Source organism: Oncorhynchus clarkii, chromosome 6 (genome assembly GCF_045791955.1).
Source record: "Oncorhynchus clarkii lewisi isolate Uvic-CL-2024 chromosome 6, UVic_Ocla_1.0, whole genome shotgun sequence".
Taxonomy (NCBI): domain Eukaryota; kingdom Metazoa; phylum Chordata; class Actinopteri; order Salmoniformes; family Salmonidae; genus Oncorhynchus; species Oncorhynchus clarkii.
Window position 1 is genome coordinate 80,019,285 of NC_092152.1, and position 23,656 is coordinate 80,042,940.

Sequence of the window (23,656 nt, forward strand, 5' to 3'; positions counted from 1 at the left end):
TACCATAACATACAGGATATCAACCAAAGAGTTTATCCTAGTAGTAGTACCATAACATACAGGATATCAACCATAGAGTTTATCTTAGTAGTAGTACCATAACATACAGGATATCAACATTACATTTTATCCTAGTAGTAGTACCATAACATACAGGATATCAACCATAGAGTTTATCCTAGTAGTACCATAACATACAGGATATCAACAATAAATGTTATCCTAGTAGTAGTACCATAACATACAGGATATCAACCATAGAGTTTATCCTAGTAGTAGTACCATAACATACAGGATATCAACCATAGAGTTTATCCTAGTAGTAGTACCATAACATACAGGATATCAACAATACATTTTATCCTGGTAGTAGTACCATAACATACAGGATATCAACCATAGAGTTTATCCTAGTAGTAGTACCATAACATACAGGATATCAACCATAGAGTTTATCCTAGTAGTAGTACCATAACATACAGGATATCAACCATAGAGTTTATCCTAGTAGTAGTACCATAACATACAGGATATCAACCATAGAGTTTATCCTAGTAGTAGTACCATAACATACAGGATATCAACCATAGAGTTTATCCTAGTAGTACCATAACATACAGGATATCAACCATAGAGTTTATCTTAGTAGTAGTACCATAACATACAGGATATCAACCATAGAGTTTATCCTAGTAGTAGTACCATAACATGCAGAATATCAACCATAGAGTTTATCTTAGTAGTACCATAACATACAGGATATCAACCATAGAGTTTATCCTAGTAGTAGTACCATAACATGCAGAATATCAACCATAGAGTTTATCTTAGTAGTACCATAACATACAGGATATCAACCATAGAGTTTATCCTAGTAGTAGTACCATAACATACAGGATATCAACCATAGAGTTTATCCTAGTAGTAGTACCATAACATGCAGAATATCAACCATAGAGTTTATCTTAGTAGTACCATAACATACAGGATATCAACCAAAGAGTTTATCCTAGTAGTAGTACCATAACATACAGGATATCAACCATAGAGTTTATCTTAGTAGTAGTACCATAACATACAGGATATCAACATTACATTTTATCCTAGTAGTAGTACCATAACATACAGGATATCAACCATAGAGTTTATCCTAGTAGTACCATAACATACAGGATATCAACAATAAATGTTATCCTAGTAGTAGTACCATAACATACAGGATATCAACCATAGAGTTTATCCTAGTAGTAGTACCATAACATACAGGATATCAACCATAGAGTTTATCTTAGTAGTACCATAACATACAGGATATCAACCATAGAGTTTATCCTAGTAGTAGTACCATAACATACAGGATATCAACCATAGAGTTTATCCTAGTAGTAGTACCATAACATACAGGATATCAACAATACATTTTATCCTGGTAGTAGTACCATAACATACAGGATATCAACCATAGAGTTTATCCTAGTAGTAGTACCATAACATACAGGATATCAACCATAGAGTTTATCCTAGTAGTAGTACCATAACATACAGGATATCAACCATAGAGTTTATCCTAGTAGTAGTACCATAACATACAGGATATCAACCATAGAGTTTATCCTAGTAGTAGTACCATAACATACAGGATATCAACAATACATTTTATCCTAGTAGTAGTACCATAACATACAGGATATCAACAATACATTTTATCCTGGTAGTAGTACCATAACATACAGGATATCAACCATAGAGTTTATCTTAGTAGTACCATAACATACAGGATATCAACCAAAGAGTTTATCCTAGTAGTAGTACCATAACATACAGGATATCAACCATAGAGTTTATCTTAGTAGTAGTACCATAACATACAGGATATCAACCATAGAGTTTATCCTAGTAGTACCATAACATACAGGATATCAACCATAGAGTTTATCCTAGTAGTAGTACCATAACATACAGGATATCAACCATAGCGTTTATCTTAGTAGTAGTACCATAACATACAGGATATCAACCATAGAGTTTATCCTAGTAGTAGTAGTACCATAACATACAGGATATCAACCATAGAGTTTATCTTAGTAGTAGTACCATAACATACAGGATATCAACCATAGAGTTTATCCTAGTAGTAGTACCATAACATACAGGATATCAACCATACATTTTATCCTGGTAGTACCATAACATACAGGATATCAACCATAGAGTTTATCCTAGTAGTAGTACCATAACATACAGGATATCAACCATAGAGTTTATCTTAGTAGTAGTACCATAACATACAGGATATCAACCATAGAGTTTATCTTAGTAGTAGTACCATAACATACAGGATATCAACATTACATTTTATCCTAGTAGTAGTACCATAACATACAGGATATCAACCATAGAGTTTATCCTAGTAGTACCATAACATACAGGATATCAACAATAAATGTTATCCTAGTAGTAGTACCATAACATACAGGATATCAACCATAGAGTTTATCCTAGTAGTAGTACCATAACATACAGGATATCAACCATAGAGTTTATCCTAGTAGTAGTACCATAACATACAGGATATCAACCATAGAGTTTATCCTAGTAGTAGTACCATAACATACAGGATATCAACAATACATTTTATCCTGGTAGTAGTACCATAACATACAGGATATCAACCATAGAGTTTATCCTAGTAGTAGTACCATAACATACAGGATATCAACCATAGAGTTTATCCTAGTAGTAGTACCATAACATACAGGATATCAACCATAGAGTTTATCCTAGTAGTAGTACCATAACATACAGGATATCAACCATAGAGTTTATCCTAGTAGTAGTACCATAACATACAGGATATCAACAATACATTTTATCCTAGTAGTAGTACCATAACATACAGGATATCAACAATACATTTTATCCTGGTAGTAGTACCATAACATACAGGATATCAACCATAGAGTTTATCCTAGTAGTAGTACCATAACATACAGGATATCAACCATAGAGTTTATCTTAGTAGTAGTACCATAACATACAGGATATCAACCATAGAGTTTATCCTAGTAGTACCATAACATACAGGATATCAACCATAGAGTTTATCCTAGTAGTACCATAACATACAGGATATCAACCATAGAGTTTATCCTGGTAGTAGTACCATAACATACAGGATATCAACCATAGAGTTTATCCTAGTAGTAGTACCATAACATACAGGATATCAACCATAGAGTTTATCCTAGTAGTAGTACCATAACATACAGGATATCAACCATAGAGTTTATCCTAGTAGTAGTACCATAACATACAGGATATCAACAATACATTTTATCCTAGTGGTAGTACCATAACATACAGGATATCAACAATACATTTTATCCTAGTAGTAGTACCATAACATACAGGATATCAACCATAGAGTTTATCCTAGTAGTAGTACCATAACATACAGGATATCAACAATACATTTTATCCTAGTAGTAGTACCATAACATACAGGATATCAACCATAGAGTTTATCCTAGTAGTAGTACCATAACATACAGGATATCAACAATACATTTTATCCTAGTAGTAGTACCATAACATACAGGATATCAACAATACATTTTATCCTAGTAGTAGTACCATAACATACAGAATATCAACCATAGAGTTTATCCTAGTAGTTGTACCATAACATACAGGATATCAACCATAGAGTTTATCTTAGTAGTAGTACCATAAGCAAGTTGAAAGATGAAAAGAGTGTGCAGGCTCAATGGTCTGGTGATATAGGCACAAGTACGAAACCATGGAAACCAGAATTCCGTTACCGTCCGTCTCCACCCTTCCCACTTTGGCTCTTTTTATTTAGTCTCCTCCCCTCTTTCTAAAATATATTTTTAATCTGCCCTAAACCATTTTTATTTAGTCTCCTCCTCTCTTTCTAAAATATATTTTAATCTGCCCTAAACCATTTTTATTTAGTCTCCTCCTCTCTTTCTAAAATATATTTTGAATCTGCCCTAAACCATTTTTATTTAGTCTCCTCCTCTCTTTCTAAAATATATTTTTAATCTGCCCTAAACCATTTTTATTTAGTCTCCTCCTCTCTTTCTAAAATATATTTTTAATCTGCCCTAAACCATTTTTATTTAGTCTCCTCCTCTCTTTCTAAAATATATTTTTAATCTGCCCTAAACCATTTTTATTTAGTCTCCTCCTCTCTTTCTAAAATATATGTTTAATCTGCCCTAAACCATTTTTATTTAGTCTCCTCCTCTCTTTCTAAAATATATTTTTAATCTGCCCTAAACCATTTTTATTTAGTCTCCTCCTCTCTTTCTAAAATATATTTTTAATCTGCCCTAAACCATTTTTATTTAGTCTCCTCCTCTCTTTCTAAAATATATTTTTAATCTGCCCTAAACCATTTTTATTTAAGATGTATAATTTCAGAGGAGCACATGAGTCTGTGAAAAGCCTGTTGAGAGTAGGCATCGTTGATTAGAGCAAGTGCCACAGACATCTGAACTACCCCAGTGATGGGTTGAGAACCACAGTAGGAATACTCTACTCCCACGCACAGTAAAGCTGAACTAGGACCAGTTTGTGAAATAACATGCAAGGGTTTAACCTGCTGCAAGTTATTTTTGTCTGAAATTACATAAATCTCTGGAATCATAATTTACATGTCTTTAAAATGTTTTACTATATCTGATTTACCTAGATCAGTGTATTGAATCATATTCACTCTTCCAGTGTGATGTGTTTGTGTTTCTACTGACTGTAGATCAGAGTTTAAAAGCCATTGTTATCTCCCTGTGTTTGTTCCAGGCAGGCCAGAGAGATTGTCCTGAAGTACGAGGGGAGGCTAACAAGGACCAGAGGGTACCAGGCTGCTGGGGCTGATGTGGGTTCACACACACACACACACTCACACACACACACACACACACACACACGCACACACCTGTCCTGATAAAAAACACATACTGCAAGAAGGTTCACAAACACACCCATATTATACAACACAATGACTGTACCACTTAAAATTAAAATGCATCTTCATGGTCATAGTTTCACTTGTTGTAGCACATTTTATTGCAGGTTAAGTATTACGTTTTGACATCTCATAGCGTACTGTTGTTTTCAAACAATGAAACAAACTCTGCTGTGCCAGTAATGTGCATCTAGTTTCACAAACTGAATGCAACTCTAATTTCAACACAGATATAAACACGTTAACATTTTTAGGCATATCAATGTGTCAGGCTACTTTTTCACATATGATTTAATTGAAAATTAGCTAAGAGAATTAGCTTACTATTTCTCTACTGCAGTGCAACAATCTGATGCCTTCAGCCTGATTGTTACTGTGTCCATTCCCTCTGTTCTGTAGGCTGAGTTATACACTTAACATTGCCTTTCTGTTCTCACTGTGTTTACGAGACCGTGAGGTTAGAGCTCGACACTGCTCCCTCTGCCTGTAGGCTTCTCTCTGTACACACACACACACACACACACACACACACACACACACACACACACACACACACACACGTACACATGTACACACACACGCACACACACACACGCGCACACGCACACACACACACACGCACACGCACACACACACACGCGCTTGCGCACACGCACACGCACACACACATAGGCACACACACAGCCTCAGCAAACCGCAGCCAAGCAAATTTATAGCCTGTTGTTATGGTTTGGTTTAATTAAAATGTTCAGGAGGGATTGGGCAAGGCTACCGAAGCACCATTAAAATTAATTGACTTTTAGAAAGTAGATTGATGAGGAATAATTAATTATATATATATATATTGGCTTCTGCTTAATTACAATTTAGAAATCACATCCATTTGTTCAACGAATGGACTTATGTGTATATGAATAATCATATCTTGACTTTTGAATGAAGTACCCCTCCCTATCACCAAATCATGAAATGAATTAAATACAATATGTATCTATGGCACACTGTTCATTTGATGTTAAGTGATGGGACTTGACTGGTGTTGCTTTGTATGTGTTGGCTACTGAATCAACAGATCTTCTCTGAGAGAATTAAGCAAAGATTTTAACCTCTTCCTCCTTAAACACAAACACAAACACATGCACACAAACCCTGAAAATAATTGACTGTTTAAGTCCAATGGTTTGGGCATCTGAAATAAGACACGATAATAACAGTAAATCAATCATTCAAAAAAGCCATGCAGACAAATATATACAGTATATATATAAATATATACACACACACTAATAGAAAATGGTTATATATTTTCAGCTGCTGAAGAAGGTCTCCAGGTTGCTGTACAACATCGTGGTTCTGTTTATTCCCTGGGAGATGAGGATCAAGAAAATAGAAAGTAACAACTTTTAATAACATATTTTATTACTTACTTGAACATGTAAGATATTGACTATATTACAGTAAAATATTAGTTCATTACCTTTTACTGTAATGTGTATTTTACTGTAAAATTGTATTGACACACAGGCACACTGTCGCCACACACACACTTCCACACTCATCACAGAAGCTGCTGCTACTGTCCACTATCTATCCTGTTGTCTAGTCACTTTATCCCTACCTATACCTACATACTATACCTTCCTCAATTACCTCATACCCCTGCACATAGACTCTGTACTGGTAACCCGTGTGTATAGCCAAGTTATTACCTCGTACCCCTGCACATAGACTCTGTACTGGTAACCCGTGTGTATAGCCAAGTTATTACCTCGTACCCATGCACATAGACTCTGTACTGGTAACCAGTGTGTATAGCCAAGTTATTACCTCCTACCCCTGCACATAGACTCTGTACTGGTAACCCGTGTGTATAGCCAAGTTATTACCTCGTACCCCTGCACATAGACTCTGTACTGGCAACCCGTGTGTATAGCCAAGTTATTACCTCCTACCCCTGCACATAGACTCTGTACTGGTAACCCTTGTGTATAGCCAAGTTATTACATCCTACCCCTGCACATAGACTCTGTACTGGTAAACCTTGTGTATAGCCAAGTTATTACCTCCTACCCCTGCACATAGACTCTGTACTGGTAACCCGTGTGTATAGCCAAGTTATTACCTCGTACCCCTGCACATAGACTCTGTACTGGTAACCCACGTGTATAGCCAAGTTATTACCTCGTATCCCTGCACATAGACTCTGTACTGGTAACCCGTGTGTATAGCCAAGTTATTACCTCGTACCCCTGCACATAGACTCTGTACTGGTAACCCGCGTGTATAGCCAAGTTATTACCTCCTAGCCCTGCACATAGACTCTGTACTGGTAACCCGTGTGTATAGCCAAGTTATTACCTCGTACCCCTGCACATAGACTCTGTAGTGGTAACCCGCGTGTATAGCCAAGTTATTACCTAGTACCCCTGCACATAGACTCTGTACTGGTAACCCGCGTGTATAGCCAAGTTATTACCTCCTACCCCTGCACATAGACTCTGTACTGGTAACCCGTGTGTATAGCCAAGTTATTACCTCGTACCCCTGCACATAGACTCTGTACTGGTAACCCGCGTGTATAGCCAAGTTATTACCTCCTACCCCTGCACTTAGACTCTGTACTGGTAACCCGTGTGTATAGCCAAGTTATTACCTCCTAGCCCTGCACATAGACTCTGACCTGGTAACACGTGTGTATAGCCAAGTTATTACCTCGTACCCCTGCACATAGACTCTGTACTGGTAACCCGCGTGTATAGCCAAGTTATTACCTCCTAGCCCTGCACATAGACTCTGTACTGGTAACCCGCGTGTATAGCCAAGTTATTACCTCCTAGCCCTGCACATAGACTCTGTACTGGTAACCCGCGTGTATAGCCAAGTTATTACCTCCTAGCCCTGCACATAGACTCTGTACTGGTAACCCGCGTGTATAGCCAAGTTATTACCTCCTAGCCCTGCACATAGACTCTGACCTGGTAACACGTGTGTATAGCCAAGTTATTCATATATTTATATTGTATTTACTCCTTGTGTTACACATGTTTTTCTATTGTTATTTTATTTATATTTTTGGTATTGTGCATTGTTGGGAAGGGCCCGTAAGTTAGCATTTCAGTCTACACCTGTTGTTTACCAAGCATGTGACAATTAAAATTTTAAATAAATAAATGTAATGTCTGAAATTTAAAATAATTTCAGTTTGGTTTGAGATGATTTGTGATTGTCTGTCTCCTTTCCCATAGTAAAGATCTAGGATCAGCTCCACCTACCCCAAACCTTAACTTAAACATTAGTGGTGAAAATGCAAAACTGACCCAATATCAGTGTCTTGGGGTAACTTCACCATACACCCCTGTCTCTGTTTCCCTCTTAGGTCACTTTGGGTCAGGGGTGGCCTCCTACTTCATCTTCCTCAGATGGCTGTTTGGTATCAACATAGTCCTTACTGTCATGACTGGAGCATTCATAGTCATACCTGAGGTGTGTGTGTGTGTGTTTGTGTGTGCGTGTGTGTGTGTGTGTGTGTGTGTGTGTGTGTGTGTGTGTGTGTGTGTGTGTGTGTGTGTGTGTGTGTGTGTGTGTGTGTGTGTTAGAGTGGCCGATTAATTAGGGCCGATTTAAAGTTTTCATAACAATCGGTATTCTGCATTTTTGGACACTGATCATGGCCGACTACTGCGTGGCAGGCTGACTACCTGTTATGCGAAATTATGACATAACATTGAAGGTTGTGCAATGTAACCAGAATATTTATATTTAAGGGATGCCACCCGTTAGATAAAATACCGAACGGTTCCGTATTTCACTGAAATAATAAACGTTTATTTTATATAGATAGTTTCCGGATTTGACAATATTAATGACCTAAGGCTCGTATTTCTGTGTGTTATTATGTTATAATTAAGTCTATGATTTGATATTTGATAGAGCAAATCAAATCAAATCAAATTTATTTATATAGCCCTTCGTACATCAGCTGATATCTCAAAGTGCTGTACAGAAACCCAGCCTAAAACCCCAAACAGCAAGCAATGCAGGTGTAGAAGCACGGTGGCTAGGAAAAACTCCCTAGAAAGGCCAAAACCTAGGAAGAAACCTAGAGAGGAACCAGGCTATGTGGGGTGGCCAGTCCTCTTCTGGCTGTGCCGGGTGGAGATTATAACAAAACATGGTCAAGATGTTCAAATGTTCATAAATGACCAGCATGGTCGAATAATAATAAGGCAGAATAGTTGAAACTGGAGCAGCAGCACAGTCAGGTGGACTGGGGACAGCAAGGAGTCATCATGTCAGGTATTCCTGGGGCATGGTCCTAGGGCTCAGGTCCTCCGAGAGAGAGAAAGAAAGAGAGAATTAGAGAGAGCATATGTGGGATGGCCAGTCCTCTTCTGGCTGTGCCGGGTGGAGATTATAACAGAACATGGCCAAGATGTTCAAATGTTCATAAATGACCAGCATGGTCGAATAATAATAAGGCAGAACAGTTGAAACTGGAGCAGCAGCACAGCCAGGTGGACTGGGGACAGCAAGGAGTCATCATATCAGGTAGTCCTGGGGCATGGTCCTAGGGCTCAGGTCCTCCGAGAGAGAGAAAGAGAGAAGGAGAGAATTAGAGAACGCACACTTAGATTCACACAGGACACCGAATAGGACAGGAGAAGCACTCCAGATATAACAAACTGACCCTAGCCCCCCGACACATAAACTACTGCAGCATAAATAGTGGAGGCTGAGACAGGAGGGGTCAGGAGACACTGTGGCCCCATCCGAGGACACCCCCGGACAGGGCCAAACATGAAGGATATAACCCCACCCACTTTGCCAAAGCACAGCCCCCACACCACTAGAGGGATATCTTCAACCACCAACTTACCATCCTGAGACAAGGCTGAGTATAGCCCACAAAGACCTCCGCCACGGCACAACCCAAGGGGGGGGGGGTGCTTTTTGCCAGCAGCTCTTCGCTGTGCTTCAAGCATTGCGCTGTTTATGACTTCAAGCCTATCAGCTCCCGATATTAGGCTGGTGTAACCGATGTGAAATGGCTAGCTAGTTAATGGGGTGTGCGCTAATAGCGTTTCAAACATCACTCGGTCTGAGACTTGGAGTAGTTGTTCCCCTTGCCCTGCAAGGTCCGCAGCTTTTGTGGAGCGATGGGTAGGGACAGAAGCTATGGCAATATTAAAGTGCCTATAAGAACATCCAATAGTCAAAGGTATATGAAATACAAATCGTATAGAGAGAAATAGTCCTATAATTCCTATAATAACCTCAACCTAAAACTTCTTACCTTGAAATATTGAAGACTCATGTTAAAAGGAACCACCAGCTTTCATATGTTCTCATGTTCTGAGCAAGGAACTTAAACGTTAGCTTTTTTCCCTGCCACATATTGCACTTTTACTTTCTTCTTTTTGCATTATTTAAACCAAATTGAACATGTTTCATTATTTATTTGAGGCTAAATTGATTTTATTGATGTATTATATTAAGTTAAAATAAAAGTGTTCATTCAGTATTGTTGTAATTGTCATTATTACAAATAAATAAATACATTTTGAAAAAGGCCGATTAATCGGTATCTGCCTTTTTGGTCCTCCAATAATCGGTATCAGTATCGGTATTGACGTGGAAAAATCATAATCGGTCGACCTCTAGTGTGTGTGTGTGTGTGTGTGTCAATCAATAGAAGAACAGGGGCTGTTTGTACCATAGATGTGTGTATCATAGATGTGTGTACCATGGATGTGTGTACCATGGATGTGTGTACCATAGATGTGTCTATCATGACTAAATAATTAAGTTATTAGGGAAAGGAAGTAAACTGAATTCTCCATAAAACAAAACTTAAAAACAGCGATAGAGGATTTCAACTTTATTTAACACGATTTGACTGCTTCAAATGTAGAATGTAGCTGAATGTTACAATGGTGAATTGTATGCAGAGGATACAAGAGAGGACCTAACAGATATTGTAAATTCCGGTATGTGCTTGCAAAGTATGACAATAAAAATCAGCACTTTTGGTGCCAGACGTCACAAATAATGCATAGAGGGCATTGTTATTGGTCTGGGTATGTCGGGAAAAGCAGGGCTGATTTATTTAGCCGGCTGACATGCAGACACAGGCAATTTCCCCAGACATCAGCTGGCACATCACTCACTCCCAATCTCCTCCATTTCATCCCTCCTTCCTTCCATCCATTCTCCAACCAACCTTTTCCCTCCTTCATTCACCCCAACCTCACAGATTGGATTTTTCTTTTGTAGACTGAAGTTTTCAGAGATAAGACTTTGGTAGGGATTTAATCCGATCGCTGGTTGTAGACTAAGTCCCTTTTAGCTTGTATCTGACAATAAAACATTTTACCGTCATGGTGAAGACATGGTGAAGTCATTGTGACGTCATGGTGAAGTCATGGTGAAATCGTGGTGAAGTCGTGGTGACATCATGGTTAAGTCATGGTGAAGTCATGGTGAAATCGTGATGAAGTCATATTGAAGTCATGGGGAAGTCATGGTGAAATCGTGATGAAGTCATATTGAAATCATGGTGAAGTCGTGGTGAAGTCGTGGTGAAGTCATATTGAAGTCATGGTGAAGTTATGGTGAAGTCATGGTGAAGTCATGGTGAAGTCATGGTGAAATCGTGATGAAGTCATATTGAAGTCATGGTGAAGTCATGGTTAAGTTATGGTGAAGTCATGGTGAAATCGTGATGAAGTCATGGTGAAGTCATGGTGAAATCGTGATGAAGTCATATTGAAGTCATGGTGAAGTCATGGTTAAGTTATGGTGAAGTCATGGTGAAATCGTGATGAAGTCATGGTGAAGTCATGGTGAAGTCATGGTGAAGTCATATTGAAGTCATGGTTAAGTTATGGTGAAGTCATGGTGAAGTCATGGTGAAATCGGGATGAAGTCATGGTGAAGTCATGGTTAAGTCGTGGTGATGTCATGGTGGCGTCATGGTGAAGACATGGTTAAGTCATGGTTAAGTCATGGTGACGTCATGGTGAAGACAAGTCATGGTGACATCATGGTGAAGTCATGGTGAATCTGGACCTAATTATAGAATGATTTATGTACTATAATTCAGTCAATATTCAAACCTTTAAGTGTTGTGTCTTACTCCATTATCCACCTGTTATTTATCAGAACTTACTGTTGCTACTTGATACATAAAGACCGATCAATGTTATGGTTGTTTGGAGATCATTGTAGATTATGATCGGAAGAAAAGAGAAAATAAAAGATCTAGGGAAAATATTATTGTGTTTGAGGCATGGAGTGGGTAGTTAAACTGTGTGTGTGTGTGACCTGTAGTTCTGTGTGTGTGTGTGTGTGTGTGTGTGTGTGTGTGCAAATTCAATGGTAACATTGTCCCTTTCTAATCCATTTGCCCCCACTCCTCCCCCCATATCATTCATTGTACTGGCATAATAATCCATCTGAATTTCTCCTCTCAGCTCCTGGCCGGAGAGCCGTTCGGAACAACCCGGAGTAAGACCATTCCCAAGGAGCACCTGGCCTCAGCCCAAGATCTGGACACCATCTGGTCTCTTGGGGCAAGGCAGTTTAATCTCTTAATGTTCCCTCAATATCACTGTTCAATTACATCCATTTTGTTGTGTAGTTCGATTCATCTAAACTATATTTCAACCACTCCTTGTACTGTGAGTGATGTTTATGTTGCCAGCCTTCTTATCAGCATGACATTAAGTACGGAGGCCCCCGAGGAGCAACAGCAACCACATAATAACACATAATAACACATAATAACACATAATAACACATAATAACCACATAATAACCACATAATAATACATAATAACCGCATAATAACCACATAATAACACATAATAACACATAATAACCACATAATAACCACATAATAGCCACATAATAACACATAATAACACATAGTAACCACACAATAACCACATAATAACCACACAATAACCACATAATAACACATAATAACCACATAATAACACAAAATAACACGTAAAAAAACACATAATAATTGCATAATAACACATAATAACCACATAATAACACATAATAACACATAATAACCACATAACAACCACATAATAAGACATAATAACCACATAATAACCACATAATAACACAAAATAACACGTAAAAACACATAATAATCGCATAATAACACATAATACCGCATAGTACCACATAATAAGACATAATAACCACATAATAACCACATAATAGCACATAATAACTGCATAATAACACATAATAACACACAATAACCACATAATAACACATAATAACGGCATAATACCACATAATAACGCATACTATCCTCATAATAACACATAATACCACATAATACCACATAATAACCACATAATAACCACATAATAACCACATAATAACCACATAATAACGGCATAATAACACATAATAACGGCATAATACCACGTAATAACACATAATACCACATAATAACCACATAATAATCCTTACAATGTGTGAATTGGATCAGGATTTGTAGTGCCTCAGTAGTGGCTCAACAGTCCCTCAGTAGTCCCTCAGTAATGTGTTAAACGTGTCTCAATAGCACTTCAATAGCGCCTCAATAGTGTTTCAATAGTTTTTTTAAAGTGGTTCAATAGTGTCTCAATAGCGCCTCAATACCGTCTCAATAGCGCCTCGATACCATCTCAAAAGTGTCTCAATAGTGCCTCAAAACCGTCTCAATAGCGCCTCGATACCATTTCAAAAGTGTCTCAATAGTGTTTCAATAGTGTCTTGAAAGTGTCTCAATAGTGCCCCAACAGTGTTTTGGATTTGTTTGTTGCATGCTTTAAGTTTCACCGTGTTTTAAAGACCCAAGCCACAACTTGTTTTGGTTCCCAGTTTATTCACAATTCTTGTCTTTGTGATGTTTTCATCCACAGGGCTACCTCCAGTACTCGGTGTTGTTCTATGGGTACTATGGCCCGGTGAGGAAGCTCGGCAGTGCCGGCTATCGCCTCCCCCTGGCCTATTTTCTGGTTGGGATGGCTGTTTTTGCCTACAGTTTCATCATTCTGTTAAGAAAGTAATCACAGGAGTCTCTTTAATAAAGCTAATTTATGTGGAGTGATATTGATACGAATGTATTACCAAAGGTGACCATTGATGTGGCTTGCTACTAGCTACTACTAATGTCAAATATTATATTTTTTAAGGTGGACTCAGTGATATGACGTAGATACACAAAGTAAAAAGCATAGTCAGTACATTTTTGCAACAACTAAGAGCATTGAAGTACGAGGTCAAACCTCTCCTCTGTTGTGGTACCGTGGCTATCACATTGTAACCACTACTGTAGTGATTATATGGTCAGACCACTCCTCTGTTTTGGTACCGTGACTATCACATTGTAACCACTACTGTAGTGATTATATGGTCAAATCTCTCCTCTGTTGTGGTACCGTGGCTATCACATTGTAACCACTACTGTAGTGATTATATCGTCAAACCTCTCCTCTGTTTTGGTACCGTGGCTATCACATTGTAACCACTACTGTAGTGATTATATGGTCAAACCTCTCCTCTGTTGTGGTACCGTGGCTATCACATTGTAACCACTACTGTAGTGATTATATGGTTAAACCTCTCCTCTGTTTTGGTACCGTGGCTATCACATTGTAACCACTACTGTAGTGATTATATGGTTAAACCTCTCCTCTGTTTTGGTACCGTGGCTATCACATTGTAACCACTACTGTAGTGATTATATGGTCAAACCTCTCCTCTGTTTTGGTACCGTGACTATCACATTGTAACCACTACTGTAGTGATTATATGGTTAAACCTCTCCTCTGTTTTGGTACCGTGGCTATCACATTGTAACCACTACTGTAGTGATTATATGGTCAGACCACTCCTCTGTTTTGGTACCGTGACTATCACATTGTAACCACTACTGTAGTGATTATATGGTCAAACCTCTCCTCTGTTTTGGTACCGTGGCTATCACATTGTAACCACTACTGTAGTGAGTATATGGTCAGACCACTCCTCTGTTTTGGTACCGTGGCTATCACATTGTAACCACTACTGTAGTGATTATATGGTCAAACCTCTCCTCTGTTTTGGTACCGTGGCTATCACATTGTAACCACTACTGTAGTGATTATATCGTCAAACCTCTCCTCTGTTTTGGTACCGTGGCTATCACATTGTAACCACTACTGTAGTGATTATATCGTCAAATCTCTCCTCTGTTTTGGTACCGTGGCTATCACATTGTAACCACTACTGTAGTGATTATATCGTCAAATCTCTCCTCTGTTTTGGTACCGTGGCTATCACATTGTAACCACTACTGTAGTGATTATATGGTCAAACCTCTCCTCTGTTTTGGTACCGTGGCTATCACATTGTAACCACTACTGTAGTGATTATATCGTCAAATCTCTCCTCTGTTTTGGTACCGTGGCTATCACATTGTAACCACTACTGTAGTGATTATATCGTCAAATCTCTCCTCTGTTTTGGTACCGTGGCTATCACATTGTAACCACTACTGTAGTGATTACATGGTCAAAACTCTCCTCTGTTGTGGTACCGTGGCTATCACATTGTAACCTCTACTGTAGTGATTATATCGTCAAATCTCTCCTCTGTTTTGGTACCGTGGCTATCACATTGTAACCACTACTGTAGTGATTATATCGTCAAACCTCTCCTCTGTTTTGGTACCGTGGCTATCACATTGTAACCACTACTGTAGTGATTATATCGTCAAACCTCTCCTCTGTTTTGGTACCGTGGCTATCACATTGTAACCACTACTGTAGTGATTATATCGTCAAACCTCTCCTCTGTTTTGGTACCGTGGCTATCACATTGTAACCTCTACTGTAGTGATTATATGGTCAAACCTCTCCTCTGTTTTGGTACCGTGGCTATCACATTGTAACCACTACTGTAGTGATTATATCGTCAAACTTCTCCTCTGTTTTGGTACCGTGGCTATCACATTGTAACCACTACTGTAGTGATTATATCGTCAAACCTCTCCTCTGTTTTGGTACCGTGGCTATCACATTGTAACCTCTACTGTAGTGATTATATCGTCAAACCTCTCCTCTGTTTTGGTACCGTGGCTATCACATTGTAACCACCACTGTAGTGATTATATCGTCAAACCTCTCCTCTGTTTTGGTACCGTGGCTATCACATTGTAACCACTACTGTAGTGATTATATCGTCAAACCTCTCCTCTGTTTTGGTACCGTGGCTATCACATTGTAACCACTACTGTAGTGATTATATGGTCAAATCTCTCCTCTGTTGTGGTACCGTGGCTATCACATTGTAACCACTACTGTAGTGATTATATCGTCAAACCTCTCCTCTGTTTTGGTACCGTGGCTATCACATTGTAACCACTACTGTAGTGATTATATGGTCAAACCTCTCCTCTGTTTTGGTACCGTGGCTATCACATTGTAACCACTACTGTAGTGATTATATGGTCAAATCTCTCCTCTGTTGTGGTACCGTGGCTATCACATTGTAACCACTACTGTAGTGATTATATCGTCAAACCTCTCCTCTGTTTTGGTACCGTGGCTATCACATTGTAACCTCTACTGTAGTGATTATATGGTCAAATCTCTCCTCTGTTGTGGTACCGTGGCTATCACATTGTAACCTCCACTGTAGTGATTATATGGTCAAATCTCTCCTCTGTTGTGGTACCGTGGCTATCACATTGTAACCTCTACTGTAGTGATTATATGGTCAAATCTCTCCTCTGTTGTGGTACCGTGGCTATCACATTGTAACCACTACTGTAGTGATTATATGGTTAAACCTCTCCTCTGTTTTGGTACCGTGGCTATCACATTGTAACCTCCACTGTAGTGATTATATTTCAACTGTTTCTGTATTACCTATAAAGGTGTTTGAATCCTGTTCCATCGCCAGTTTAACCTCTTATTAGGAATACAATGACCTGTCGCTAATCGATGCCATTTTTGTGTTATTTATTAACATTTTCCCTCAGGATGGCTAAGAACTCCCGTCTGAGCCTAGCCAGCGCCTCTGATGAGAACTTCACCTTCTGCTGGAGAGTGTTCTGTGCCTGGGACTACCTCATAGGGAACCCTGAGGCTGCAGAGAGCAAGGGAGCCGCTATCGTCAACAACATCAGGGTGAGAGAGACACATGGTGCAAGACTCAGGGCCACATTTCTGTAAACCTCATCTTGCAGTGATTTAATTAGAAAATAATTATACGGCGTTACATGTAAACTGAGAAATACATCAATAGTTGCCTCTTTATGATGTACATTGTTGAAGTAAAGTTTAAAGTGTAATCACGCTGCCAGAATAAAATTTGTTGTATAGTCATTTTTGCACTTTGCACAATTATTTTTGCACTACGAAAATGTCACCCTCAATAGTCTAAATGGCCCTCCTCTACTCATCTCCTGCTTTCACTTATCCTGTGGATTCAAATTATCACAAATGGAGGAGATGGAAAGAGGAAGCCATGTAACACATTTGTGATGCACACTCAATCATCCTAACTGTTTTCCTTTCCTAGTCTCCTCTCCTTCATCTGCACTGAGCCATTGAGAAACACTACACCACTCCACTCCTCGGATTTGATTTCCAACGATCCCAACTTCTTTAATTCACACACAGCACTCTGTAGAGTAGAAGTCAATGTACCAATGAATTACTGCTGATTTTCCTGAGGGCTGATCTATAATCTGGATTCTACGTCTAAACAAGAGAGACCTTTAACCTGCTTGTTGAGTTTCCCTGTACAGTCAGCAAAATGTAAAAGTAGATTCCTCTGTTTCAATAAGCTCAGTTGAAGTAATTTGATGCTTGATACAATACATAGTTTTTTTCTTTCTTTATCCTTATTTAACCTTTATTTTTCAAAGTTTTGTCTCATTGAGATTTACATTGTATTTTTCTACAGATAGATGGACAAGATTACAGCAAATATGTAGTTACACAAGATGGATGACATTAATCAATGCTAATTCCTTGCTCCTTTCTCTAGGAGGCCATTGTTGAGGAGCAGGAGAAAAAGAAGGACACTAGTCTGTAAGTATGTTTATTCTCTTGTCCTTGGAGAGGGTGGCTAAGTTAGCATCACACATTGATATTGTTTGGACCCGTTAATGGACCCTTGGCTTTTATGTGTCAGTGGCTTTATCCTTTGCAGTATATTGTGTCATTCATTTTTTATCCCCAATTTCGTGGTTTCCAATTGGTAGATACAGTCCTTTGTCATCGCTGCAACTCCCTTATGGACTCGGAGAGGCGAAGTTCGAGAGCCGTGCGTCCTCCGAAACACAACCTAACCAAGCCGCACTGCTTCTTGACTCAATGCCCACTTAACCTGGAAGCCAGCCGCACCAATGTGTTGGAGAAAACACGTACATCTTGCGACCGTGTCAGCATGCAATGGGACAAGGACATCCCTGCCGGCCAAACTCTCCCCTAACCCGGACGACACTGGAACAATTGTGCCCCCCCCATGTCTCTCCCGGTCGCGGCCGGCTGCAACAGAGCCTGGACTCGAACCCAGAATCTCTAGTGCCACAGCTAGTACTGTGATAACATGCCTTAGACCACTGTGCCACTCGGGAGGCCCATCTTGTGTTATTCTGATTGGTAGAATCCAGGACTGTACCACATTCATTGATGATGCTCTTTGATTTAGGGGTCTAGCCGACTGGAGTCATGGATGTACAAATGAGGGGAGGGGTGTGTGAATGTGGTCTAGTGGGGGGCGGGGGTTCTTTCTGGTGTCTTCCTGCAAGAAGGGAGGGTCTTCCTGTGGGGAGGGACTCTTCCTGGCACATACATCTACACATCTACATTTTTACCAGTGGCAGCCATAATTTTGCATATAAGGGAAACACTGTATAAAAGTCTATGTTTTGCTATCCCCTGGTTGCTTTTGAGCCTCTTCTACCTGCGTTCTCCACTGGTCTCAGAAAGGACTGATTTACTGTCTCGCTCCCAGTCCATTGCTACCCCACACACAGGCCGACACTTCCTGGTGGCATAACTCATCCTAACAGCCTTTTACTGTCAGAGATGACTGGCTCTAAATCACCCCTGCCAGAGCATCATCAGACCTGAGTAGACATTAAAGAGGGATTAATACCTCAGGGAACGTTCGTTCACACCGCCCGCGGCACTCTCAACCACACTATGTTGCCACTTCTTTCAGTCCATTTGAGTTAATGTCTATTCTAACTGGGGCTAATGCTAGGTGGATGCATGCACTGTACTGTATCTAAATGGTAGTTTCAATGGGAGATTTCAACCTAAAGTTCTACTGATTGGTTTGGGGAGATTTGAATTATAGTAATGTTAACATGTTGCCACTTGTGTGTGGTTTAGGTGGTGATCTGATGAAGGCTGTGGAATGTCCAATGTACACTAATTTTGGTTTCAGGTAGAACCCTTTTGTGATCCATGTGGAACCCTCAGCCAGAGAACACTGAGAGTGTACAATACAGGCAGCCAGGGGAAGAAGGACCTCCCTTCTGAATCTGGTTCCTCTTTAGGTTTCTTCCTTCTAAAGAGTTGTTTCCTTGCCACTGTTCTTCAGATATTGGTTGGTCCTGGGTCTAAGCAGGTTTACTGTAGAGCACTTTGTGACAACAGTAAAAGGGAGTCACCACACAATGTCACCACTTGACTTTTTTCTGTTATAGCCTGATTTTAAAATGGACTCAATTGAGGTTTTCTTTTGCCACTGGCCAACACACAATACCCCACAAGTGAATAAAAAATTGAAAGTGGACATGTCTTGAGTCAATAAGTATTCAACCCCTTTGTTATAGCAAGCCTAAATAAGTTCAGGAGTAAACATAGTAAACAAGTCACATAATAAGTTGTATGGACTCACTCTTTGTGCGATAATAGTGTTTAACAAGATTTTTGAATGACGACCTCATCTCTGTACCCCACACATACAATTATCTGTAAGGTCCCTCATCTCTGTACCCCACACATACAATTATCTGTAAGGTCCCTCATCTCTGTACCCCACACATACAATTATCTGTAAGGTCCCTCATCTCTGTACCCCACACATACAATTATCTGTAAGGTCCCTCATCTCTGTACCCCACACATACAATTATCTGTAAGGTCCCTAAGTCAAGCAGTGAATTACAAACACAGATTCAACCACAAAGACCAGGGAGGTTTTCCAATGCCTTACAAAGAAGATGGGTAAAAAAGAAAAAGCAGACATTGAATATCCCTGTTACGTTCGTTGATGGAAGGATCGGACCAAGGTGCAGCGTGGTAGGCGTACATTTTAATTTATTAAATGAACACAGAAAAAAAATTATAATACAAAAACAAAACGTAACGTCGAGTAGTGCTAAACAGCACAGTACCAAGAACAAGATCCCACAAACTACAGGTGGAAAAAGGCTGCCTAAGTATGATCCCCAATCAGAGACAACAATAGACAGCTGCCTCCGATTGAGAACCATAACCGGCCAACAAAGAAATAAAAAACATAGATTGCCCACCCTAGTCACACCCTGACCTAACCAAATAGAGAATTATAAGGATCTCTACGGTCAGGGCGTGACAACCCTTTGAGCATGGTGAAGTTATTCATTACACTGTGGATGGTGTATCAATACACCCAGTCACTATAAAGATACAGGCATCTTTCCTAACTCAGTTGCCAGAGAGGAAGGAAACCGCTCAGGGATTTCATCATGAAGCCAATGGTGACTTTAAAACAGTTACAGAGTTTAATGGCTGTGATCTGAGAAAACTGAGGATAGATCAACAACATTGTAGTTACTCCACAATACTAGCCTAATTGACATAGTGAAAAGAAGGAAGCCTGTACAGAATAAACATGTTCCAAAACATCCATCCCACGGCATTAAAGTAATAATAATAAAAATGGCAAAGCATTTCACTTTTTGTCCTGAATACAAAGTGTTATGTTTGGGGCAAATTCAATACAACACATTACTGAGTACCACTTTCCATATTTTCAAGAACAGTGGTGGCTGCATCATGTTATCAAATCAAATCAAGCTTTATTTGCCACATGCTCCGAATACAACAAGTGTAGTTACTTACAAGCCCTTAACCAACAGTGCAGCCCTTAACCAACAGTGCAGCCCTTAACCAACAGTGCAGTTCAAGAAGAAGAAAATATTTACCAAGTAGGCTAAAATAAAAAATAAGAACAGAAAGTAACACAATAAGAATAACAATAACGAGGCTATATACAGGGGGCACCGGTACCAAGTCAGTGTGCGGAGGTACAGGCTAGTTGAGGTAATCTGTACGTGTAGTTGAGGGCGAAGTGACTATGCATAGGTAACAAACAAACAGCAAGTAGCAGCAGTGTACAAAAGAGGGGGGGGGGGGTCAATGTAAATTGTCCAGTGGCGATTTTTATGCAAAGTTCAGCAGTCTAATGGCTTGGGGGTAGAAGCTGTTGAGGAGCCTTTTGGTCCTAGACTAGGCGCTCAGGTAACGCTTGCTGTGCGGTAGCTGAGAAAACGTGTAACTTGGGTGACTGTAGTCTCTGACAATTTTATGGGTTTCCTCTGACACCGCCTATTATATAGGTCCTGGATGGCAGGAAGCTTGGCCCCGGTGATGTACTGGGCCGTTCGCCCTACCCTCTGTAATGCCTTACGGTCAGCTGCCGAGCAGTTGCCATACCAGGCGGTGATGCAACCGATCAGGATGCTCTCAATGGTGCAGCTGTAGAACCTTTTGAGGATCTGGGGACCCATGCCAAATATTTTCAGTATCCAGAGGGGGAAAAGGTTTTGTCTTACCCTCTTCACGACTGTATTGGTATGTTTGGACCATGATAGTTTGTTGGTGATGTGGACGCCAAGGAACTTAAAACTCTCGACCCTCTCCACTACAGCCCCGTCGATGTTAATGGGGGACTGTTCGGCCCGCCTTTTCCTATAGTCCACAATCAGCTCTTTTGTCTTGCTCACATTGAGGGAGAGGTTGTTGTCCTGGCACCATACTGCCAGTTCTCTGACCTCCTCCCTATAGGCTGCCTCATCGTTGTCGGTGATCAGGCCTACCACTGTTGTGTCGTCAGCTAACTTAATGATGGTGTTGGAGTTGTGTTTGGCCACGCAGTCGTGGGTGAACAGGGAATACAGGAGGGGTCTAAGTACACACCTGTGAGGGGGCCTAGTGTTAAAGATCAGCGTGGAAGACGTGTTGTTGCCTGGTTATGGGTATGCTTTTAATCGTTAAGGACTGTCAAATTTTACAGGGTAAAAAAGAAACTGAATGGAGCAAGCACAGGCAAAATCCTACAGGAAAAACTGGTTCAGACTGCTTTCCAACATACACTGTAGTTGCTTACCAAGAAGACTGTGAATGTTCCTGAGTGTCTGAGTTACAGTTTTGACTTAAATCTACTTGAAAATCTATGGCAAGACCTGAAAATAGTTGTCTATGTAAGGACCGACGCTGGAGACGAGAAGCAAGTACAGGAAGTGAACATTTAATGGAAAATGGACATCAAACAAAACAAGAACAGCGTAGGGATGGGGGGAACAAAACAACATTACGATAATAATGCAGACACAGGGAAAACTGATGGGATGGAGATGGAGATGGAGTATTGTGTGTAGATGGGTGAGAGAATGTTTTTATTCAATCCATTTTGAATTCAGGCTGTAACACAACCAAATGTGGAATAAGTCAAGAGATATGAATACTTTCTGAAGGCACTGTAAATACATTTGATTTATTGAACTACTGTTTCTCTCTCTGTCTTCCAGAGCAGTCCTGATCAGTCTGCGTATCCTAGCCAACATCCTGGTCCTTCTCTCTCTGGCTGGCAGCATTTATATAATCTACTTTGTGGTGGACCGCTCCCAGAAACTAGAGCTGGAGAAGCCAGAGCTAACACTATGGGAGAAGAATGAGGTAGCTAGCTACAGTATACACTGAGTATACCAAACATTAGGAACACCTCCCCTGTGTCCCCTTTAAGGTACAGCCTCAGTTCATCGGGGCATGGACTCCACAAGATTTCGAAAGTGTTCCACAGGGATGCTGGCCCATGTTGACTCCAATACTTCCCACAGTTGGCTGGATGTTCTTCGGGTGGTGGGCCATTCTTGATACACATGGGAAACTGTTGAGTGTGAAAAACCCAGCTGCGTTGGGTTCTTGTCACAAACCGTTGCGTCTGGCACCTACTACCATACTCCGTTCAAAGGCACTTAGATGTTTTGTCTTGCCCATTCAACCTCTGAAGGGCACACATACGCAATCAATGTCTCAATTTTCTCAGTGCTTAAAAATCCTTCTTTAACCTGTCTCCTCCCCTTCATATACACTGATTTAAGTGGATTTAACAAGTGACATCAGTAAGGGATCATAGCTTTAACCTGTATTCACCAGGTCAGTCTATGTCATGGAAAGAGCAGGTGTTCTTAATGTTTTGTAAGTGGGCTTACTCTGAGTCCGGGAAACCTGACAAGATTGTGTTTGACTTGGTTGATGGATTATGGCTACTGTATCTCATTTTGGGCACTTGATTTCCCTGATGACAAAGACATATGTGACAGGACTTCAATTACATCGTGCCTTGTGTTTCTCTCGCATCATTTCCTCTCAGGATGCTGTAATA

General features: G+C 40.0%; 1 protein-coding gene across 1 annotated transcript in view; it reads left to right on the plus strand.

Annotated features, from left to right (window-relative positions):
• LOC139412249 (transmembrane channel-like protein 3) overlaps positions 1-23,656 on the plus strand; it is a 52,967-nt gene that overhangs the window by 13,844 nt on the left and 15,467 nt on the right. The window contains exons 3-10 of the mRNA XM_071159086.1: positions 4,825-4,900; positions 6,302-6,383; positions 8,367-8,473; positions 12,463-12,561; positions 13,921-14,063; positions 17,025-17,172; positions 18,038-18,081; positions 22,800-22,947. Coding sequence (XP_071015187.1) covers positions 4,825-4,900; positions 6,302-6,383; positions 8,367-8,473; positions 12,463-12,561; positions 13,921-14,063; positions 17,025-17,172; positions 18,038-18,081; positions 22,800-22,947 — 847 coding nt within the window. The remainder of the gene's footprint in view (positions 1-4,824; positions 4,901-6,301; positions 6,384-8,366; positions 8,474-12,462; positions 12,562-13,920; positions 14,064-17,024; positions 17,173-18,037; positions 18,082-22,799; positions 22,948-23,656) is intronic.